The sequence below is a fragment of the Citrus clementina genome, unplaced genomic scaffold, assembly GCF_000493195.1.
Source record: "Citrus clementina cultivar Clemenules unplaced genomic scaffold, Citrus_clementina_v1.0 scaffold_2, whole genome shotgun sequence".
In the NCBI taxonomy this organism is placed as follows: domain Eukaryota; kingdom Viridiplantae; phylum Streptophyta; class Magnoliopsida; order Sapindales; family Rutaceae; genus Citrus; species Citrus x clementina.
Window position 1 is genome coordinate 32,774,081 of NW_006262688.1, and position 24,244 is coordinate 32,798,324.

General features: G+C 35.4%; 3 protein-coding genes across 4 annotated transcripts; all 3 read right to left on the reverse strand.

The window, feature by feature from the left end:
- Nucleotides 1–6,543: 6,543 nt before the first annotated feature.
- On the reverse strand, nucleotides 6,544–8,864 carry LOC18052161. Its single transcript, XM_006449142.2, has one exon. It carries the CDS (start codon nucleotides 8,501–8,503, stop codon nucleotides 6,791–6,793), a length of 1,713 nt encoding a protein of 570 aa, XP_006449205.1. The 5' UTR covers nucleotides 8,504–8,864; the 3' UTR covers nucleotides 6,544–6,790.
- Nucleotides 8,865–14,887: 6,023 nt separating this feature from the next.
- On the reverse strand, nucleotides 14,888–18,491 carry LOC18052162 (protein TRANSPORT INHIBITOR RESPONSE 1). The gene is made up of 4 exons (XM_006449143.2): nucleotides 18,416–18,491; nucleotides 17,139–17,799; nucleotides 15,949–16,441; nucleotides 14,888–15,843 (listed from the first exon to the last, which is right to left on the reverse strand). The coding sequence occupies exons 2-4, from the start codon at nucleotides 17,627–17,629 to the stop codon at nucleotides 15,088–15,090; spliced, it is 1,740 nt and encodes a 579-aa protein (XP_006449206.1). The 5' UTR covers nucleotides 17,630–17,799; nucleotides 18,416–18,491; the 3' UTR covers nucleotides 14,888–15,087.
- Nucleotides 18,387–23,780, reverse strand: LOC18052163 (protein TRANSPORT INHIBITOR RESPONSE 1). 2 transcript variants are annotated; one of them, XM_006449145.2, is made up of 4 exons: nucleotides 23,059–23,780; nucleotides 21,157–21,649; nucleotides 19,917–20,690; nucleotides 18,387–19,415 (listed from the first exon to the last, which is right to left on the reverse strand). In XM_006449145.2, exons 1-3 carry the CDS (start codon nucleotides 23,565–23,567, stop codon nucleotides 19,935–19,937), a joined length of 1,758 nt encoding a protein of 585 aa, XP_006449208.1. In that variant the 5' UTR covers nucleotides 23,568–23,780; the 3' UTR covers nucleotides 18,387–19,415; nucleotides 19,917–19,934. The 2 variants fall into 2 exon arrangements, with proteins under 2 accessions (XP_006449208.1, XP_024045949.1); XM_024190181.1 differs by lacking the exon at nucleotides 18,387–19,415 and adding an exon at nucleotides 19,422–19,725.
- Nucleotides 23,781–24,244: the final 464 nt, after the last annotated feature.

Below are 24,244 nucleotides of genomic sequence, written 5' to 3' on the forward strand. Positions count from 1 at the left end.
ATATATAAAATAATAATAAAAGATTAATATTGCAGCTCAATTTCCTGTCAATCATGAGATGAGTCGGTGACCATAATCACTGAACTCTGCAAAGAATAACTAAATAGTGGTCATTGTCTCATTGAGTGTTGACACTTAAAATGGACATTTCAGGGAGAAAAGTTGAACAAAGAATCAAACAGACGGTCCATGCAGAAGACATTAATCTTCATTACTCAAGTGGTCCATCTCTTTATTTGAACCCATATCTGGGAAATTTCTTTGATTCTCCTCCTTTTCACAACTTTATTTTTACATTTCACACATCTAGTAACAATGAGTAAAAATTTAGTAGAGGCGAGTGATAGTAATACTATTTAATTAATCTACAATTTAAACACTAGTTTTAAGAAGTCATTAATTTATGTTAGTGTCCAAGTATTCACTATATAGAAGGTATTGGTATTTACTAATCATCTTCAATTAATCAATTATGTCCACTTTGTGCGGCTCCTATTCTTTACCGTTCGAATACAAATTTTTACCGCCGCTTGAACTGTCAACACTGTTACCGTAAGTCCGTAACATTAATTTTGGTTCCTAGTAACCAAGTTGTCTAGTTGGGGTTAGTTTTTGAATTACCAAACAAGTCGCCAACTTGTAAATATTCTATAAACATGCAGTAGAAACCGTGTATAGCAAGTGGTAAAGATGCATATAACAATAGAAATTGAAATTAATGATTGAAAATTAGACCAAAGAAGAGTACTTTTCTCTGCTGTATAGAATAAAAAAATCCAGAAGAATCTACACTTTCTCATCTTTATGCTTTTTCTTGGACACATTATGAAACCTTAGAAAATTGAACTAAAAATATTCAACAAGATATAGATGACCCCATCAATTGTGATTATAGGGCAGGTTAGTCAAGAACTTGGTGATATTGTAATGAATATGACCTTTGATTTTGAAGGTTTGTTTTTTTATTTTCTATTTTTTTAAGTGAATGATGCAACGATTGCTCCCCACCCACCAATAGAAAGAAAAAGGACTTTCCATCTCAATACCTACAATTCCACATGCTAAGACCATCGATTGATGGTTCCATTGAAGTTGAAGTTAAATAAACCAATAATAGATTAGATTATACGTTTACACAGCTCCAACTTTTCTACGGAATTTAAAGCAAGTTGGACCTATGATTATAATTTTCAGGTATTTCATTTATTTATTTTTGTTCACCAATTGTTCTCGCTGGCACTTAGATTAGCCACTGATGATATGCTGCTGCAGCAGTTTGAGCAATTTGTTTAATCGCATGAATTGAAGTTGTTCGGTTAGAGGAAGTAAATTTGTTTAGCTCGAACGTGTAAGCATGAGCAGACTTAATTCCAACAGTACATAAATGCCACTGCCAGACCGGACAGGGTTATGAGGAGAAGCACGTTTTGAACAGGCTGTGATATTGTTATTTATTATCCAATTTATAAGATCCACATTTTAATATTTTAATATTCACATTTCTATGTGAATTAAAATATTCACATTTTAATATTTTCTAACTCACCCATATTATATATTTAAAGTTTTAAATCCTTTTAACCTAAATTTTAAAGCCCAGCTTGAGCCGGAGATTTTGCCCAACTCCAGTTATGTGTTGGCAGTCCTATCTTTTGGACATATTATGTAATGCGTAGAAATGGAATTAAAGGATAGGGAATTGCATGCCTTGATTGGGTTCTGGGCCCGATGTGAAATAAGAAAGCCCAAATACTTTCATATGATGACTGGTTGATGCCGTAAGTAGTGATTTTAACACTCCTTCAATGCAAATGTACAATGATAGAACCTCTTATTCCATAGACACTAACTATGTTCAAGGACAAATACAAATCTAATGAATCCCATACATATTTTCTCTCTTCCATCTCCTTTGCGTGCACAACGTATGTCTTTTTTTTTTTTTTTCTCTCTGTTGCTGCAAAGTGCAAACTCTTCAGATTTACAATTGATCTATTTTCTTTATTTTTTATTTAATTTGTAACTCTCAAGTCTCATCTATTCAATTGGTTTACAAAAGTCTAAAACAACCCATTTCTCTTTTTCTTTATCTTTTAGTTAGATTAATTATATCTATTCTTGAGAAGATAGTACTTTTTAAGTTTGTCGAGAGAGAAAGTTTAAAGAGAAGAATAAGGATAACAATACTTTAAAAAATCTATCACCCATCAAATTATTTTTTTTAGATTAATTATACACACACAGAGATATATAGGGAGAGAGTCATTAAACAACAAAAAGTTAAAGATAAATATAAAAAAAAATAATTAGTTTAGAGAGAAAAGGGTGTTTTCGGTATTGAAAGAAATATAAATGAAAAAAGGGGGTTCTAAATTCTAAAAGGATAGATTAATGATATTCGACCTACTCAAATTGTCTCTATAACCCCCACTTTTTAATTTATTTTATTACTTTTCAGAATTTCTCTTATTAACTCAAAAAAATTATTGTTTTATTTTATTCTCTCTCTACCTCCTCTCACTCTCTTTCTAGTATAACTATATAACCATTAGCCCCATCGTTTTATCAACAATAAGTCCATCATTAGTACCGTCGTCACTTATGTTTTTCGGTCATTAATCTATCACCTCTACTACGATATGATGAGTTTCAATATTAAGTTTTACTAAATTTTATGAACAAGGGGTGAGTTTTGTCATTATTGATGATATTGATTTTGATTTTGTAAGAAAATCTTTGATTTTGTTTCATTTCAATTTGGGATTTGATTAGGAGTTAATATTTGATTCAAATTGTCAATCAATTAAAAGATTATAGAAATGAGAATTTAATTGAGAATGTAAGAGAGATTAAAAATATTTATGTTTTAATGATTTTTATTTTTCAATAAGAATAATTTTAAAATAAATAATATTAATTAAAAAATAGTAGCTAATGAAATAAATTGAAGAGATCAATATCACCACTCAAAAAGATAATTGAGAGGTGTTTACTCTTATGTCGCAGGCCCATTACATTTTTCCAATAAGCGGAGCTTAACAGCACATTACATTTTAATAAGCTCATAAAAGTTAATGCATTAACGGCCCGCGTTAAGTTTTAAACGAAAAAGAGCATGTGATTCACATTTACTTATTTGTTTTATTTCCTTAATGCTCTATTTGCTTTCTAAATTCGGAATCGAAATCTAGAATGAATCATTGATAATATTTACTTTATAAATTAAGATTTAAAATTGGAATCGAATGGTGAGCCCCATCTAAATTTGGGATTAAAAATGAAAGACTGATTCCCAGTTTAAGAAGATCAAATTTGCCTCTATTAAAATTTCAAAATGCCAAAGATATCTTCCATTCAATTAAAAAAATATAAATATAAAATGGAAACAATTTGAACCCTTGAAGCCACTATCACAACTAAGAGGAAGCCTCCATCGAATCCTCACAAAACAAGCCTCCATTGTAGCCAAGAGGTAGCCTCCATCAAACCCCTGCAACAAGCCTCTATCACAGCCAACCAAACATTTTTCACCGTCATCGCTGGTTACATCGTTGGAGGTCACTGTATCACAGCTTCGGATCAAGATCTAGTTCCATTGTCGCCTCTATTTGGGCATGTCTTCACCGTCACTGGCATCTCTTCATCGTTTGTCTACCCCCATTTTGTTGTTGTCGCTGTTGTTGCAATGATGATGATTTTGATTATTATTATTTGATTATTATCTTTTTAAAAATGGATTATTATTATTATTATTTAATTAAATAACATATTAATGTGAATAATAATAATAATAATATTATTATTAATAAAAATAATAAATATTATTATTCACATGAATATATTAATTATAATAGTTTTGGAGTAATAAAAAATACAATAATGAAAAAAAAAATAAATTATAATAATAGGTAATTAAAGATTTTATTAATTTGTAATGATCAAATTCGTTTCGATTATGATTCCAAGATAAAGTAAATATATCATTGGTAATATAGTTCATTTTAATTATGATTTTTATAGTTAAAGTAAATAATTTATTCTAATTTTTATTTCTTATTTCGATTCCAGCCTATTTTAATTTCCATCTAGTTAAGGCACCATAAATCTCAATGAACAAACAAGCAAGCTGGTAATAGTAATTTTCATCAACTTACCAAAATCTTTGAACTTGAATGAATTGAATACAAATAGTTTTGAAGTAGTTTTATTTTTGTAACCTGTGTTAAAAGATTGAATACTAAAAAAATCGATTTGCCCATCCCCCTTTATTGGGACCCAAAAAAAAAAAAAAAAAAAAAGACATTGAACAATGCACAAAAGATGATATGCTACCAGATGAAAATGATAAAAGGAATAAGAATGAACCGGATACAATGAAAACAGATAACACAGAAGGAAGGGACCAAGCATGAGTAAAAATATATCCAAGTACGGATTAAGATGGCAACAATGGATTGGTGGGTCATAGTAACTTAAATCTGGGTAACATGTAATTTGAAAGAGACGAGACAAATAAAAGCATATAATTAAATGCACAGAAGGACAGATATGGCATAAAATAAAACATTTACTCCTCCCATCATAGCATTTTCCGCATTCGCACCGATATCTTTCTTTATCCTCAATATATTTGATCAGATTCATATAACTTCCGTATCCATAAATCTGGTATAGTCCAGACTCCAGATACACTCAACGAGAACCATGGCACAGTTTGACAGATCATATCATGTGAAAATGATCATTTCATTAAACAATTAAATCATTTCACAGACACCTTCGCTGAAAAAATGGGGGGGGGGGGGGGGGGGGGAAAAAAAAACTTACAACAAGCTCGCTGATTGATGGGCTTTTGAAGTTTGGACTATCCTTTGGTCGAAATGTTATTTAGTGTTCACTTGGGCCAAACAAAGGTCCAACTCTCTCACTCACTGCAGTCATTTATAGAGCTTTTTTGAATCCTACAAGGTAGTGCTTAACATGCGGCTAAATTTCGCAGGTCATGCAAATCATCAATAGAAAAATGTGGTTTCATGATCGTATGGTGTCCTGCAATTATATATGTTTGCACCCACACACACACTAATACCAGTGGTATTATTTGAAAGCCCCCAAGCCTTGTGTGAAAGAATATAGCAATTGAAAGGGGAAAAGTGAGAGCTGAAGGTAGCCTATTCAATAATATCCACTTGTCATTTGATTCAGTTTCCTCCAGCATCTCATTCACTAATTTCTTTAATCCAGTTAAAACCACCTTTTAAAAGTTATTTGTTAAGTATGAATTGAGTACAAGTTTTCCATTTTCAACGTCGAATGTAAGAATTGGAGGAACCTAAATAGATTAGACAAGTGCACTCTATTTAGTTTCCTCCAACATCTTATCCCGGGCTTATAAATTCAAATGCAACGTATTTTCTCTACTCTTACAACTCATTAATAGAATTGTCTTTACTGTATTTGGGTCCCAGTTCCTTTCTAAATTCTCCAGCCGGTAAATCTTAAGAGTCTCAGAGCTAGGGATAGGCAGGCCTTCATGTAATTTTCCATTTAAGCCAATTCTACCGAAAATCATTTAACTGTACATTCGAATTCGGATTTAGTACTATAATTTTTGGCCTGCTACCTGTGAACTTCTGATGGTCCTAGGCTGAAATAGGAAGTGTAGATACTCATGCCACAGCCTCGAAAAGAAAGTAGCTAGAAGACGAGTATCACTCTTTTGGCACAGAATTATGGCTACTGTAGAATTGCTCTCTCTTTCACTCTCACATAATTATACAAGTCCTCAACTAAAAAGAAACTTGGTAAAAAGAAAAAAAAAAAAGGGTCCAGACCCACAAAGAATTCATTGTTAACAAGGATGCAGAACATATGGGTGCCATCTCTGGTTCACAACAGCAACAACCTGTCAAGAATTAAAATGAGACTTCATGGTCCACATACTGTCCTTGGCTTGTAATAATGAAGTTTTGCGTACCCTACAAAAGAATGGCCAGGCTTGCACCAATAAGCAAACTGGGAATCACTCTCTTTCTGCCTAGCTGTCAATTAGCATAAGTCAATTGATTATAGTCACTATTTTGAAGTCCCGTTATGCCCAAACTCTGTTTCTCAAAGTGCTTGTTTTAGGAGCTGTGATTATTTTGCAACTTCAAAGACTGATGACAATGCAGCATAATATGAATGAATCAAATCACATCCTTATTAAGAGTATGGGAAATGCCATTAAAATTGAACAGACAGAGTTTTGCTAAAAGACAAGCAAAAACACAAGCAACTTTCTTCTGTCAATATCTTCTCTGTCCATAATGTTAGGTATACAAAAGCTTGATTGCCACTACTCACATGCTCATCTCTGTTACATGCCTCTACCCATGTGCTACCTTCCAAATGCATCCAAAATACTATTATAATAGCACACTTTTATCTCAAATTGAATTTAATTAATTGTAATAAACTCTCTTATATAACTACTTAATTTGTTCAATACACACAAAGTCACTGTGGTTCCAATCAGCAATATAATGCCACAATATCACAAGGGAAATCTACAATGAGTGGCAACAGCTTTTATTAGATATCTTTTTTTTTTTTCCGGATAGAGCTTTATTAGATATCTATTCTGGTTTACATTAAACAAAAAGCTGTTCTAAAACTGTTCTTACAAAGTGGAAAAAAGTGAAAACAAAAGGAAAATTAGAAAGAGAAAGAGATTAACATTTTGAGTGTGAGAGAACTTGGAATACACTTCTGTAGAAGATATACAAGTGGGAATATTTAAAGATTACATTCAAGAATGCCAGATTCCACTTAACATGATACGGAATCTGTTTGTCGACAGTTTCCTCACAAGTCTCTTGGCATCAGAAACTTCTGCTTCTGCAAGTTTCTCTATGATTTTCAGATACCCAGAATTTGCAATCTTTCTTCTTGCGCTATTGCAACTGGTCAATGACATCAATATAGAAAGCAAGAACTCTTTGTTACCTGAATTTGCCGCTTCTTTGTCGAGCAGCTGTAGAATAAATCCGATGTTGCGGTCATCTTGGATAAATCTTTTTCGATTTTTAGGAATTGAAACCATTCTGTATAGTGCCTCAGCCGCCATTTCACGTATTTCATATGATTTTGCGTCAAGAAATCTCACAAACTCTGGCATAAACCCAGCATCCCCCATTGCCTTTTTAGCTTCCTCTGAGGTTCCACAAAGCTTAAATGCTGCCTTCAATGCCAATTCTTGAACCGAAACCTCTCCCTTGCGAAGAAAGTAAAGTAGTTCATCCGTAAACCCACACTTCATCAAAATATTTATAGCATTTGATGAAGTGAAACATAATTTTTCAATAGCTCTTAATGCTGTTTCTCTTGATTTCGAAGAGAATGACGATTTAGGATCCAAAACACGCACTAATGCCCGAATTCCTCCCTCTTTAATCACCATTTGCCTAATTGATTCATCCCCAGAAGCTATATTTTGAAGAAACTCAATTGAATTTATCTGCACAACCTCGTCTTTAGACCTTACAAGCTTGATAAAAGTGGAAATTGCATCTTCTTCAATCATAAATCTCTTTATTTCTTCAACACCAACTAGATTTCTCAACACCCCACAAGCCGGACCAAAAATCTCTCCTCTGAATTCATCACCAGAACAAATTTTCAATAGGGCTGTGACACCACCATAAGCCGAAACTGACCATGCATTATCAGAATTCTCGGTCAACTTCTGCAAACTCCTTGCAGCTGCTTCTTTACCGAATCCATTGCCACTTTCCAAAACCCGAATAAGAGGTCCAATAACCCCAGCTCCAATCAAAACACTCTTACAGAAATCAAACCCAGAAATCACACAAACCACCTTAGCCGCTGATTCTTGAATTTCAATAACCAGAGAATCAAGAAACTTTACCAGTATATTCACAATCTCATTGACTTCAAGTACAACTATTTTGACATACTTTTCATCTTCAATTACCACCTCATGCAGATTGAACAAAGCCTGCTTTTTCATTTGTGTATCGCCAATCTTCATTCTTGTTAACAAATCCCTTAAGTAAAACCTCATATCATCTTTGCAAGCATTAACACCAGGCCTTGACACAACAATTGCAAAACCTTGAGTCAGAACACCCGCTGTGTAAATCCCAGATAGATTCTTTATATGTTGATCAAATTTTGATGACAAAACATCCAAATCACTCTGCATCAACAACTTGCCACCGTAACAAAGATCCACACATCTTCTTGCAAGAACATTACATTCATTCACAGTGAACAAAATAGCCTGAACCAGGCTAGAAAGACCTGAGCTTTCGGAAGAATCGCAGTTTTCAACAGCGATCAAGCCAGAATTCAACTCTTCAAGCTTGTTTCGAATCAGCTGCCATTTGACAGTAAAGACTTTGATAGAATGAGAAAGAGAAATCAAAGAAGATATAACTTCAATGGCTTGTCTGAGACTGCTGGCTGAGTTTTGATCTTGTGGATATTTTGCTTCTCCCATTTTCGGCTAATCCTTAAGTTTGGACCAAGCTCATTCTTTTTTTTTTTTTAATTTTATTTCGTCCTAGATGAAGAGATGAGGCAAAGGCGAGGCAACTGACTGCTGCACTTCGTGTTTTCGATGGTTATCTTCTCTTTGTTGCTGAAACAGAATTGGGCACTATTATTGTGCATTTACAGGTCTGACCTTTTGGGAGGTTGTGTAATAGTGACAAGTCAATGGAGTGAAGATAAGGGTAATTATGTCATATTGAATGAAGGATGTAATTAAATGAAAACTGAAAAGGAGTAGCTAACCAAGCTAAAGACTGTTGGATGTTGGAAGTACATTAAAGTCACAGATTGTTTAAAGGACAAGGTGAGTTGGGTGCAAGGACAACTGGTGACTGGAGGTTGAAATTTTGGGATTTTATCTCTTCTCTAACGAGATTGTTTGCATGTACGTGAAAGAATTTATAATGGAAGCTCTCTCGTTTGAATATTGAAAATGTTAACGGGGGGGAACACGAGTGTGGTAAAAGAAATGCACACATCATAGTGGGTATTAACTAGTTTATTCTCACTTTATGGCACTTTTTGTGGGGAGTTAATAATTAACTGTACATTAATTACAAAATATGGAGGCAGCAGATGCTGATAACCCTCCTTCACTGTCCATAATTGATATCTAATTATCGATAATTTGTCAGTTCAATGATGGTGAGCATATTAGGATTGAGTGATTGTAAAACTAAACTTCGGAGATCAAGTAATTTACTTTTTATTTATTTTTTCAGATAATAAAGTCAACTTGGCATGCATACATGTAACGATCTAATTTCATTTTATATAAAAAAAAAAAAAGTTGCGTGTAGCGTTTTGTTCAAGATTTGGAGAATGTTAAAACAATCTTCGAATATTTTTATTATTATTACTATTATTTTTTACTTTTATCAAAGCATGTACTTTTAACTTTTAAGGCTCGCTTGAAAATCACTCTTGCGAAATAAAACAAACGGTTTCTACAGATGATGTGGGAAATGGGATTTAAGGGTATTGAGTGAAAGACAAAAGCTTTGATGATGGGATCATGGACCACAACTTAATAAGGAGTGAGGACACTCGTTTCAATTAGATGAAAAAGATGAGAAAAGGTTTAAGCTTTCAAAATTTACTAGCATGGAGATGACACAACACCCCCCACCATGTGAAGGGCTTTCTTTGTTGGATGCCTTGAGCTAGCAGTCACCTTTCTAAATTGCAAGTTGGAGATGAACCTCCACAGCAGTAATTAATAGAAAAGTTGCTCTGTCTTTTCTTTTCTCTCTATTTTCTTCTCTTAACCTTTAGTGAGTTAAAGGGGTTTAAAGTGAGATGCTTAAACAAAAGCCAAAAGCTGCTCATACGTCAAAACCATGTATGCGTAAAGGCAGCATAAAGCTTTTTGACATTCCCTTCACATTAACTTATTTAATTAAGAGGATAAACTCTACAGGATTCTATGGAAAAATTTGATGGCAAGAGCATCATTTACATTAAAATTAACCTGGAAACTGGGACAAATGAGATGAGATTGTACAAAAACCAAATGACCCATGATACGATTAGTTGTCTTATTAGCACATGACAATTTAACCTTATTGTTCTGCTTGTCACGGACTCACGGATGGTTTATTTTATAATCTTGCTTCAATGAGTATGCTTTATACCCATTTCAAGGATGATCTGGTTTATGTTTTTTTCCTAGATAAGAAAAGAGAACTTTAAGTAGTGGGGAATCGATCGTTACATTTTGCTTATCTCCACTATTGAAACTTTTTTTCCCAGGCCACGCATACACACAGCAGCATGCTGGCAAAATGGCATTTTCAGAAAACTTGTTTGTTGCATCCAATACCGATCCCTTCTTCACTTCTCAGCATAATCGTATGCTGCTCCTGCACATGGACACTCCATCCATCATCAGGGGCCGCATAGTATATTTCAACATTTTTCTTACAAATTCGCCAGCATATCTTTTGTGGGTCTTGCTCTATTTCCATTTACATGTATGTATCTAGTGAGCAGCTCAATTAATTACCACAGAGCGATTGGAGTGGTGTAGTTTTAACTTAAAACTTTTGTGATTTGAAAATTGTTGACCAGATAAATCTTTCTTTTGTTAGTTGATATAAGCTTTCACCCATTTCAGGAAATATAAAAGCGATTTGTCGCTAGGTTTGTCGTGGCTTAAGTGTTAGGTGCAATTTAATTCTGTGCAAGAATAAGAAAGTACTGATGATACGGGGCACCTTTGAGTAAGGAAGAAGGGAAATTAAACACACAACTCACAAGCATGGGAACAAAATACCTTCGCTTCGAAGAGAAAGGTACATATAACAATATTTTCTTGCTCGTCTACTTCCAATAAGAGGCAATATTGACAAAATAATGAGAAAAATATCATATAAAGAACAAAGAGAAATTGAGATTGCTTGATGCGGACATCTGGTTTTGGTGTTTATCAAATCTACATCTTCGATTTTTGAATTGATCGTACAATTCGATATTAAAGTAGTATCATATATCTCATAATGGTCAGAGAAAGAAGTAATATTTTTATAGTTTTAGCAAGCAAATTGATTAAGCTATTAAAAAGAGAAAACTTCAGCATCTTAACCACCTTATTATACGAGCCATTAAATTAAGCTCATTGATGATGAATAAAAGATGATAATACAATTTTCAAATGGAGCTTATGCTAAATTTAAGTAAAAATATTTGAAATCTGCTAGATTTTGACCTTGATGTGATGTAATAGACAATAGTGCTGATAATGGCTTTGCAAAAATATTAAAGTCCTTCCAATCTTGTGTTAGCCAACTAGGCTCGACTCTTACAAAATTTGATCAGATATAAGTATAATGGAAGGAGGGCCTGCAGAGTGCGATGTGCCAAAATTTTATTGGTTCGGCGTTTTAATTTGGCTATCTTAATCATGGGCCAGTGGACCATTAATCGTGACTAGTCTATGACTACGAGAGGAAAACATATCACTATCTAACATATGAAATACGAAAACATATGATTATATGTATCTCAGCCCAAAATCACAATGACTAAATCCCTAAACGACTCAATGTTGCTTTTCATTAATCCTTATACTCTCGAAAACGAAATTCGCGGAATCTTTAATACTCTTATTTAAAAGTTTTTTATAGAGTGATTTTATGTTTATTTAATTAGGATCCTTAGAAGGTAATTGGAATTGTTAGAGGGTGTTTGTTGATTGGACTTAATTTATTATATTAATTAGAGGTGTTTGTTTTTATAACTTAATGGTTAGATAATTTTGACTTTACAAGGTTTTTTACTAAATGAAAAAATTTGAATAAGCCACCCAATTTCTAATATAAAAAATATATCTACTTTATAATTTATTTTTCATGTTTATCCCAACACCCCCATACATGTTTATCCCTAATAATCTCATCTTATATTATGTACTATTATTGATAATTTGTGATAAAAATTAAAAATTATTGTATTTTATATATTATAATTCTAAAATCATTATGTTTTTTTCTTGAATGTGGTTTTGCTTTATATATATATATATTATATTTCATATTCAAATTTAATAAAAAATATAAGTGTAAAAATACATGTCACCATTTGAATTAGAAATGATAAAACTTAATAATTAATTATCACTTAAGTAAATTAAATAGTGACATATTATTTACCGCATCATTTAAGATACAAACTAAATCTCAAGTATAGCATTATTCTTTCTTATATTTTTCAATCATAATCTCGACATTATGTACTGCATAGAGTGTAATTATTGAAAACAATAATTAAACAATAATTCACATTCTTAATTTTTATCTAAAATGATGTGACATGATATGTCCGTGTCATTCATTAGATAGATTTTCATAATTTTAAAACACATTGAAAATATATTTTATACAATTAATAAATAATTTCTAACATTAACTGTTGAATGATTAACGATAGTTTGAATCTGCAATGGCATGCAGCTCTTCACTATGCCTAACATCTCATCAATCTCTCGTAATTATCATGAATCATTATCATGATATAGTTGAAATAACACTAGCTTAGTTTTCACAACTTAACGTCACAGCTGGAAAAGGATGTGCTCGTGCTAGCTAGCCAGGACATGTGCCCTTGCCTAAAAACTGATATAATTATTGATGGCTTCAAATTTTGAATCGGACAGCTCACCAATAAAACCCTAATTGCATACAAATTGTGATTTCACTTTAAAAATGTACAATGTTTATAGAGTTGGACAACTAACCCACGTCTAGACAGCAAGAAGAAGAGATTTTTAAATGTAAAACAAGAACAGACCCTTTACCAGAACCTAACCCTCAAAGTTGTAAGTATTACAATCACAAATGTTTTCGGGTATGAAACGGAATCATGCATGTTGATACAGCCATTGTGTGAACCATTAGTAACCCTATTAAATTATGACAATTATCGTATCAAACCTGAAAATGTGATAAAATTAAGCATTCAAAAGCATCAAGCAATTTACCAACTCATCCTCAACTTGATTATGATGTGTTGTTGTTAGTACGCCGAAATCTTTATAAATGAAGAGGGACCAAACAGTCTAAAGTTCCATGGGAACATATGATTTTAGTTGCATGTAGTTTAGTTGGTCAAGTGTAAAGATTAGAAAAGAATGACCGGTTCACGGATTCCCTGCTCGAAGCATAATGCATTAGGACTGATCATATTGATAATATTCTTAATTTCATTACCGATGTGACGCCTGTGGCATAGAATCATTTTCATAAAATATATATGATTTTACCTTCTTATTTTTTCCCTTTTTTAAAGAAGATAATTAATTAATCTGTCCATATTGTTGCTATTGGGTTACATGTGAAGCCTTCTCATAGGTCGAAAAGTGGGACAACTGAAGGTGGGCCATCGACAGACAAGATAAAGTGAAGGAGCTAGTGCGGACTAAAAATTATGAGGAATCAATCGAAAGAAGAAGAAACCAAAATGATGAAATGTGAATATGTGATTACTTGCGAAGTGAAGTCTTAGAAGCAACTCCAGAACTGCCAATGGCGTTGATGTTCTTTTGAAGACCTGTGACACCACAGTGATTTGTCTTATAGCTAAAAGCATGAATTAAGGACAGCTAGCTAGGATTCTTTATTTTTCATTTTTCTAGAGCACGTAATGACGTAATAAAGAAAGTGGCCTTTCCGGGCCTCTTCGAAAGAAGCCCACTCTTTCCAGGACGAACGAGTAACGCCATTTAGCACGCATCCATATTCTAACTATAACTAAAACCTTTCAGTTGATTTCAAGTTCCAAAGCAACAGGCATCTTCGATTTCCAGTCTGTTTCAAAAACTAAGAATCCCAGCTGCAGCTTATAATTGGGTGAGGTTATTTACACTCTTAAAATTACTTTGAACACTCTTATTTTAATAAATTATTTTATTATAAAAATACCCGTCATATGAATTACTATTAAGCACTCTCTCTGATAAATTAACATAATACTCAATATATAATTCTCTTGCGATAAATCATACAAATTTCAAATCCAATCTCTTAACAATATTTAGTTAAACAAGGAGCAAATATCGATTCATATACTTGGCAAATTCAATAGGTAGCTCGGCTTTTGCTTCTTGTATCAACTTCACCATATCAACATTCGACGCCTGTGTAAGCCAATCACCTGTTGTAGTAATAGTCACAGGAAAGAAGCAATTGCCGTAGAAGCCTTTAGGCAACGGAGTGTTCAAAGGTAAGGCAATTTGCAAAGAAAACGTTCAAACAAGCTTGAGTTGGGTGTTTGGCCCAAAGGTATTGCTCTTGTTCTGTGCCTTCAGAAACAGACGGCTACAATTTCCCAGGCAGAGCATTTTAGATTTTTAGGCCTGTTGAGTCGTAAAATTGTTGCTTGAGCTGGTTGATTTTATCCATTCGAATGACGATGTCGGCATGCTCTAGCCGGTAACTGGGCATTGGTGGTTGTAAGGAATTAAGCAGTAGTCTGCCATTTTCCAATTGAGTTTGAGGTGTTCGTGGAAAAAAGACCTGTGCCATACTAGTGCTACGTTGGGATGTTAAATATTGGGGTGTAACATTCAATATTGAAATTTGAACATATTCTTTAATAGAGAAAAACTAACAACTAAAATTTATGTTAAAGAATTTGTTTAGAATATAATTTGATTCCATTGTTGTATATATTAAATTGTTATTAATTCATTTTGAATGTGCTAAATAGTTTGATTGGTGTTTTGAGTAAATTAGTTTAATTAATTTAATTAAGGTTTTTTTTAGTATTTTAAAGAGTGTAAAAAATAAAATTTAATTTTTTAAATTTAGTATTTGAGTGTATAGAGTAATAGAGTACTCAGAGTATTTTTTAGAGTGCAAATAGCTCCACCGCTTATAATTTTATCGAAATCGAATAAACTAAACTATCATCAATGACGAGTCTAGTGGAAAATTATACCCCAACTAGCCAGTGCACTGAACAGAAATCTACTAAACCATGCTAATTTATTTAGTTTTAGTTTATGAGGGAGAGAGATTATCAATTAATTCTCTATTACAGGGTGATTACAGAAGGCGGGGCATCCTTTCTTGGTCCAGCAACAGTGCGGTAAACATAAACCTTGTCAGCTTGATTGTCATCACTCTCGGCTTCCTTAATCACCTCAACATTCAACCTTGGCTTTTTGCTTGCCAATAACTTACAACCATCCATTGTCACATTGCATGCTGACATCCAAAGTGACCTCATTGATTCATACTTGTCCAATCCTGAGAGTAGAGCTGCGTCCCCAAATGGGCAATCCCTAATCTCAAATTTCCTCAGCTTTGGACAACCTCTTAGCACACATTGCATACCCCAATCACTGCTCCCAGCAAAAGCTACCGATAGGAGTTCCAAATTTTTGGCATACTGGCCAATGTACTCAAATGTAAGGTCTGTTAAGAAGCCTGAAAGTGAAAGCCTTTGAAGGTTGGTACAAGTCTTCACCACCGCACCAAAGGCCTCATCCATGGGTTCATTTGTCACGTAATCTGGCTGTCCCGGATTCATTATACAAAGGCGGAAGCAGGTGAAATTGGGGCAGTTCCGCACAATTGTTGCCACAGCAGCATTGGTCATCGCCTGACAAAAGTACAGAACGTACTGAAGTCTCGGACAGCCATGGGACACGGCTAAAAACCCTGCTTCTGTAACCCCGTAAGTAATTTCCTCATCAAAGGGATCAGCGGGGAAAACGCGGAGTTCTTCAAGCAATGGACAACTGGAACCTACTGCCTCCAGTCCTTTGTCTTCTACTGTGTCCAGGACCTGTTTCAGTGTCGATAAAATGATCATGAGATTGAACATTGAAAATTTGAAGTCAACAAGCAGTGTTGAAATTATGTGAAAGGAAAAGATACTAGCGGTTCTTACCCAGAGCCGCTTAAGAAGAGGGCAATGCATAAGAAGCTTGACAAGTTCACTACTCCCCAAAGTCGCATAGCTCAAATTCAAGAATGTCAAATTTGCACAAACAGGAGATAAAGCTGGAAAATACAATGCCGTTGCTTGCCATAAACCTGAGAGCTTATGTATATTCTTGCACTTATTGAATGCACTCTCCAGCTCAGCGCGCTGGTCGTCAGTTAGTTCTTGCGAGAATGAACCGGTACCAAGGTCTACTAGTTGAGGAGCAAGAACAAGTAGCTTTTGTAATTGCTCCAAGGAAATACTTTTGTTGACTTTCAAATCTTTCAATGACTTGCACCTGCTTACGAGTTTCTCAAGTGCATCAAAATCAACTTCAGAGTTCACATTGGCAAAGTTGAGTACTTCCAATGATGTGAAGCTTTCAGGGAAGCAGCTCAGCCAGCTTCCGCTTATATCCTCAATACCATTCTCCTGAATGTCAAGCTCAGTCAAATTCCTGTATACAAATTGAGTTCAGAAGTTTACAGTACACGATGGGCAAAATCCCGCATGAGAAATAATGAGAAAGCCAAAAACAGTAGTCCTTCTACGGTGCAGTTGCGGGGATCACTATTGGGTCCGTATTGGGTTTTACGTTAATTTTAGTGATTTTGATAATTTCTTGAAAAGAGAACTGTTGGGAGTTTCAACCATCAAGATAACCATGTGGGTGCAATGTTGGGATGTGTTGTACTGGCGTACATGAACTTCACAGGAATAAATTAAAAAATAAAAAAGAAAATTACAATAATATACCAAATGAGATATGAAGTAGTAAACTAATTCTTCAGAGTGTTTTTTGATCCAACAAGATGAGATGTGGATAAACTTTTGGGATGGAGGATTTTGGATAGAGTAGTGATATTTGAATTGAAATTTCTGACGTAATAAAGATAAAATAAAGATATACTATCTGTAAAACTATATATATGATGTTATAGTATTATTTTTTAATTAACACCGCATGGTTTACAGTTATTTTTTTAATTTTTATTTTTTTACCAAATAAGTGAATAATCCTATGTTATTCAGTACTTGGAATCAGAATCCGAAATTATGCATTTTAGGAAAAGTAAAGAAAGCTACTAAGAAAAAATCTCAAAGAATTTTGGAAAAAAATTAACGTAGGGAGGGGACGAGCGAGAGGAACCTACTTGCAGTTAGTAGCAATAGCAGCAAGACCATCAGTACTGAATCCATCACAACTGGAAAGCGAAAGAACCTTGAAATTGGGAAAACTGACAGCCAAGAACTCCAAACTCTCATCACTGACACTCATTCTCTTCAGCCTCAACTCCTCAAGCGACGGATACCTGTCAGCAAACGCTACCAGCCATGGGTGAATATCGGCGCCCCAGTCTTGTGGAACCAAATTGAAATCCGAGAATCTCGGCTTCCCTTTCAGCGTCACGCTCAGAATGTTAGGAAACCGGCGCGTTAGAATCTCGGGTGAGACCGCATAGCAGTTCCCGATGAATACGTGAGTTCTCGACAACCGTTCTGCCTCGTACCAATCTTTGCAGACCAGGGAGGCGGAGTTGTGATCTTTATGGGAAGTCAAGAGTGCCAGTACTTTTGTAATGGCTTGCTTGACACTGTCTACTTCTGATGTGTTTTGGTCTTTTCTATGTCTTTCTTCTTCCATCTCTGCTGGTTGTTAACTTACCCTGGATTATGCTTTCTCTGAAGCAAAGGCAAATTCTTTTGACTCTCTTTGATGGGAGAAGAATGAAGCAATCAACTCGGATGCAGATCTGTTTTGTTTGCGGATGAAACAAGAGTTGGTTGCTTTGAAACTTGATGCATGTGATGCTGCTGCATTAATTAAAGGGTGCATGTTAGGGGGACAAGGGTTGACCGTACACATTAAATTTTCAGTATTACTGCCCACCAGCTCAGGGATGGATCCAAATAATTCATTTAATAATAATATAAGATAAGAGATCTAATCTAGAGATCTAGTTTTTTTTTTAAAAAATACATCTAAATGTCTAGTTCGTACAAGATTAATGTGGCTGGGATATACAAGTACGAGTATGTAATCTTAATATTAGTAGGATAACAATATTTTCCAACACAGACGTTCAAAATTAGTGAAATCTATGGTTCTATGCCTACATAGATACTGAGTCATTCGCCTGGGTACACTAACAAACTAGTCTGATGGGACAGTTGCGTCTCTTCATACAGGAACGATTGCGGGCGGGGTAATTGAGCAAATAATGTAGAATATTTGCATGCTCAATCAATCATTTCATGGCAAATTCTTTCAAATCGTTTTCTCACTGCAACAATAATTTAGAAGTATAAATTAGCAAGTGCTGAACATTCAATAGACCAATTAGTGCAAGGAGCCAAAGGTCTTCGAATCAAATAGAAAGAAGATAAAATATGCAAAAGCATAATCGCAAAAAGACAATTCATTATCAACCTTAAAACATCCACCGGGAAATTCGGGGCATAATAGAAGTCTTAACAGCTAGAGCCACAAACATCCCACACCCCCAAGATAGGTCGGACCCATTGTCGTTTATGCTATCACCACAAGGCACCCATTGATCTAGATCCATTTGCGCACGCATCAGTCACCTCCAATCACATGGGTCCTAGCTGCTTGCATAGGCCCCGCAGACACCCTGCCTTTATCCATTAAATTTGAAACTGTTTGATGACGCCATCTGAACTCAAGCCTACTGATCTGACCAGAAACCACCCATTTATGCACTTCCGGTATACAAAAACCAACCACCGCAGCCTTCAATCCTCACTGCATGCACCCTCATCATCAAAGGCCGTTTCCATCTATGCTAGAAGGCAAAGCAGTTATAGGCAATACACATGCTTCAAAAAATGCAGCAGGATGTACTTAATTTGGCTGCAAGGACTCTTGATCTCTTTGATGTCACAGTCTACTGATGTAGCCCGCTTCATAAAAACAGTGACAATCTGGATGAATCTGGGTCTCCAATCCTCAAAGAAAAACATGTCTGAAAGTTCACCTCTTCTAAAATCCGTATTGTTTATTTCTTCTAATGCAGGTTTGACAGGGTTTGTGGACATGGGTGGCAATGCATAAAAGGGACTGAACATGGTTCATTTGTGACCCACAGCCATGGAATGCTTCACTTACTTTGGAATTGGCAGTCCCGTAAAGTTGCTTTCCAAGGGTGTGGTGAATCAAGCAGATGAAGCTAACTTGATTCTAGCCTTGGAGACTATAAATGCATAAGCATTGTTTCTTGTATCTTTTTAGCTTTTCTTGTTCAACCTTGGCTGCATTAAGAAAATAAACTGTAGTTGAAAAACCAACTAGCAAGCTTTGCAGTCCCCGTCTTTTCCTTTTCCTCACCCTCATCATATATTCAATAGTATGAACTTGACCCCGCGTCTGGATGAGGGAAACTTGTACTCCGCAAAAGCTGGAAAGCCGACTGTATGAAGTTCATTATGAAAGATAGCATTAACATGACAGAAATGTACATAGATAAATTACTAGCATGTTATAGAAATGTTCAATTGACAAATTTTAGACAGCATAACCTTTGGTTGAAAGTAAAGTAACACACAGAACACCCTAAGACACTGTACGAATGATTCCGTGCTCAGACTATGTAAAGCAAATGCTAAACATCAAATAACACATTACTGTCTGTGAGGAAAGAGCAATGGTTGCCCAGTAGACAATGTGCCTAAACCATTAAACTTTGTCAAGATGCAGGAACCTGCTAAAGCTTGCCCCTTCTGCAAATTCAAAACAAATGCCCAAAGTTCACTGCACAACATTTGAAGTCCCCGATGGAAAGGCTAGTATTAACCTAAGCCACATTTTAGTCAGGATCCTACCAGTTGAAGGAATCTATGCATGGCCACATTTGTGAGTGTGTGAGAAAGAGGGAGGGAGGGAGTGAGTCATGGTAAAAGAGAGAAATTACCTTATTATTTCTGATACATCAGAGAGTGAGCACAGATGGAGGGGCATCCCTTCTTGGCCCAGCAACAGTTCGATATATGTAAACCTTATCAGCTTGACTGTCATCACTTCCATCTTCCTTCATCACCTCAACATTCAACCTGGGCATCTGCTTTGCCAATCGCCTACAAGCATTCATCGTCACATTGCAGGCTGACATCCAAAGTGATCTCATAGATTCGTACTTCTCCAAACCTGACAGCAGTGCTTCATTCCCAAATGGGCAATCCCTTATCTCAAGTTTCCTTAGCTTTGGACAGCCTTCCAGCACACACTGCATCCCCCTATCACTCCTCCCAGCAAAAGCTACTGAAAGGGTTTCCAAATTTTTGGCATACTTTCCAATGTACTCAAATGTCAGGTCAGTTAAGAGACCTGAAACTGAAAGTCGTTGGAGTTTACTGCAAGTCTTCACCACTGCACCAAAAGCCTCATCCATGGGTTCATTGGTCAGGTAATCAGGTAGTCCTGGAGTCATTATGCAGAGACGGAAGTGGGTGAAATTGGGGCAATTCTGCACAATTGTTGCCACAGCAGCATTGGTCATCTGCCAACAAAAGTAAAGAACATAGTGGAGTCTCCGACAGCCAAAAGAAACAGCAACAAACCCTTCTTCAGTAACCCCATGGATGATTTCCTCGTCAAAGGGATCAGCAGGGAAAACACGGAGTTCCTCAAGCAAGGGACAATTAGAACCAACAGCTTCTAGCCCTTTGTCTTCGACTGTGTCCAGGACCTGTAATAAGGGAATAATCATGAGATTAAGCAATGAAATGATGAAGTTATCAGGAGCAATGTGTTAAAGTTCATAATCAACATATGCATAGTGTCACAAAAGTTTTTGAAGACATTCCTAGTGCTGTTCAATAACTTTGATCAAGTATGATTAATGCATGACAGCAATCAAATATTTTCCCATAAAACTTTTTCGAGAGGTACAGCAGAGAACCATTAAGGCGGCAATAGAAGTAATCTGCCAGAAAATTCGGCATGTTTTGGCCATTAGTAAATGGTGATTAAGTTATAAATATAGTCCTACACAAATTTCGACCAAAACAATTGAATTAAGTCCTAGAATTTCTGTAACACTGAAAAGATTAAAAGAACTAACACACTTCTTCTGATCCACCTTGTCTAAGTACAAAATGATTTTCCAGAACATAATAGGAATGGAAAATAGGGAAAAAATGAAAGAAACTTACCCAAAGGCGCCTAAGACGGGGACAGTGCACAACGAGCTTGGCAAATTCACCACTTTGCAATGCAGTGTAGCTTAAGTTCAAGAACGTCAAATTTGCACAAGAATTGTATAGAGCTGGGAGATATAATGGTACTGCTTCCCACAAGCCAGAGAGGGTATGTATATTTTTGCAATTGTTAAATGCACTCTCTAAATCTGCATACGGGCGAGCAGTGAGATCTTGCAAGAATGAGCCAGTACCAAGCTCCTCTAATTGAGGAGCACGAAAAAGGAGCCTTTGCAATTGTTCCAAAGAAATGCTTTTGTTAACCTTCAACACCTTCAATGATTTGCACCTGCTTACAAGTCTCTCAAGTGCATCAGTATTAACTTCGCTAGTAAGATTGGCAAAATTCAGTACTTCCAATGATGTAAAGCTTTCGGGGAAACAGCTTAACCAACTTCCACTGCTATCTTCTATACCGTTCTCTTGGATGTCAAGCTCAGTCAAATTCCTGTAAACAAATTAGAACTTAAGCAATTACATTTGTAATTTACACCCAATATGGGAAGTAAATTTTTAAACAACACTGGACTAATTTATATAGTTTTAAAAAGTATGAAACAGCAAGAACTAAGAATATATAGAACTCCAACCTACAGGAAAAAAATAAAATGCATAAATAAACTAACGAAAGTCAATCTGTGAATAAGTCATTGAAAATTCTTCTGCAACATTTCACAAATATTTTCATAAAGCAATTTTGTTTCAAAGCTCCACGGAAGAGGATGAAGTTACACCTAATTGATTACACATATGAAGTAGGAAACTGGTAGAACTATTTGTTATACTTCACTGTCAGAGACAACTTGATGTTGAATTAATAATTGCCTTGAGGAATTGATTTAAGGAATCAACTTTTAGAAAGAGTACATGTAAAGGGAGGGATTCTCCAGGTTTTCGTAGTAAAATAATGTCATCTCACAATATTCTCAAATCTCAAGCGAGGGAACCTTATCAGTAAATATCTATTCATTTTCTTTCCAGCCAGAAAATAATCAAACATGATTCTCCAAGGATTAACCATAAAAGACTACAGAAATATATATATATGAAGTCCACAAACTAAAAAAGAAAATGAAGAAGTAGAAGAAGAAGAAGAAAAGGGGAATGAATTTGGAAAAAGTGGCACTTCCATTTCCACTAAATCCACAGTTCAAACAGTAGAAGAAAGAAAAAAAGAAAAAGAAATATCAAAGTCAATTCTCTTATTCAATATACACATATTACTGAATTGACTACATAAGTCATAATCGTGCATAAAATTAAAATAGTACCAAGAAAACAAAAAGCCATTAAAACCAACAAAAGTCGAAAGTCTACCTTCAAAATGAATTAGTTAATTGTTCAAGTATCAAAACAACAACAAAAAAGAAAAGGGCTAAAGTTCAGCTATCCACCTCAAAAGCAATTCTATTTTCTATTTTGTTAAGACCTGTATGGAATCTACTAATTGAAAAACAGTTACTCATTTATGTCGTCAGATGAAATTACTCCCACCTAAAAAGTTAGTAAATGAACTTGTTTTCTAATAAATAGGTGTTTTTTTTTTGCGTGGGATGACATCAAGAATATGCGATCCAATTTAAATGCGACTAACAGGCCGTAAGTCACATCTAGCAATTTGAAAAAAAAAAATTACTTTTAACTAAGAAAATAACGAAACAATGAAACTAAGAAGTTGATATTATAACCTCAAAACATAGCAAGTTCTGAGCTTTTTAATGAAAGAACTGTGCGGATCTCCTCTGAGCAGAAGGCCCCATCTTATTAAATAAATAAATAAACAAACAAACACGAAGGAATGAATAATAATTAAAACAGAAAATTAAAAAAATTAAGAAAAAAGGGGAAAAACCTTACTTGCAATGCGTAGCAATCGCAGCAAGACCATCAGTACTGAAGCCATCGCAGCTCAAAAGCGAAAGAAGCTTGAAATTGGGAAAATTAGAAGCCAAGAATTCCAAACTCTCATCACTAACAGCCATTCTCTTCAGCCTCAGCTCTTCAAGAAAAGGATACTTAGCAGCAAACGCCACAAGCCAAGCGTGAATATCGGCGCCCCAATTAGGTGGAACCAAATTGAAATCCGAGAATCTCGGCTTCCCCTTCAACGTCACGCTCCGAATATTAGGGAACCGGCGCGTGAGAATCTCCGGGGAAACAGAGTAGCAGTTGCCGATAAATACTTGAGTCCTTGACCACCGTTCCGCGTGGTACCAGTCCTTGCAAACTAAAGAGACGGAGCTCCGATCTCTGTGCGAAGTTAAGAGAGACAGCACTATCTCCAGTACTTCGTCCGGAAACGACGCCGTCACGGCTAACTCGGCCGTGTTTGGAGATTCCTTTTTCCGTTTCGATTCGGACTCCATAAAAAAAAAAAAACTAAAAATAACTGATAATGTGAGAATGAAAACAAATTTTGCTAAATATAACGGTAGATTCAGGCTATTGAAAAATTGGATCTACCGTGGGAGAGGAATCTCCAAAGCAGAGAGCTTTCTCATTCACTCTCTCTCTTGAGCTGGAAAAGCTTGCAGCGCCAAAGAAGAAGGAAATAGAAGAGCTTGAGTACTTGCAATCATTTAAAATTCATTATTTGTTAATATTTTTATTTATATATACTTTATTATTATTATATTATTATTGTTGTCTGAAGTTCGGTCCACCTTCGCTGAGGCTGACATGGACATGGCAATTTAGAGAGTGAGAGAAGCCGAGAAGGTCGTATAGCCCACCACCACACCCAACCTGTGCCTGAGTGCGCAGTAAGCACACCCTCTTATCTTGCGACACGTAACCAGATTTTCACAAAACTGAAGGGGGTGCGCAACGCGCGCAGGGTGCAGGCTAGAGTTAATACGTGAGATTATTAAACCTAAAACGGTAAATAGGAATAACAATAATATTCATTTAGTTAATTACTGTTACCGACGCGACGGTTCCTTCGATCAAATGATTTTATTTTGTTGAACCCGCCGTGAATGAACGAGATGAGCCGTACAACCTCCACATCATCATTTCGAGATTTCCCCGTTTTTATTTTATG

Bases quoted from the DNA above. Each gene is read 5' to 3' on its own strand.
- LOC18052163 (XM_006449145.2), bottom strand. From the start codon at position 23,567: ATGGAGTCCGAATCGAAACGGAAAAAGGAATCTCCAAACACGGCCGAG. The intron at 21,650-23,058 runs GTAAGGTTTTTC...ATTTGTTTACAG, and splicing joins GCGATTGCTACGCATTGCAA to GAATTTGACTGAGCTTGACA. The intron at 20,691-21,156 runs GTAAGTTTCTTT...CCCTTATTACAG, and splicing joins CCCGTCTTAGGCGCCTTTGG to GTCCTGGACACAGTCGAAGA.
- LOC18052161 (XM_006449142.2), bottom strand. From the start codon at position 8,503: ATGGGAGAAGCAAAATATCCACAAGATCAAAACTCAGCCAGCAGTCTC.
- LOC18052162 (XM_006449143.2), bottom strand. From the start codon at position 17,629: ATGGAAGAAGAAAGACATAGAAAAGACCAAAACACATCAGAAGTAGAC. The intron at 16,442-17,138 runs GTAGGTTCCTCT...ATTTGTATACAG, and splicing joins GCTATTGCTACTAACTGCAA to GAATTTGACTGAGCTTGACA. The intron at 15,844-15,948 runs GTAAGAACCGCT...ACACTGAAACAG, and splicing joins CTCTTCTTAAGCGGCTCTGG to GTCCTGGACACAGTAGAAGA.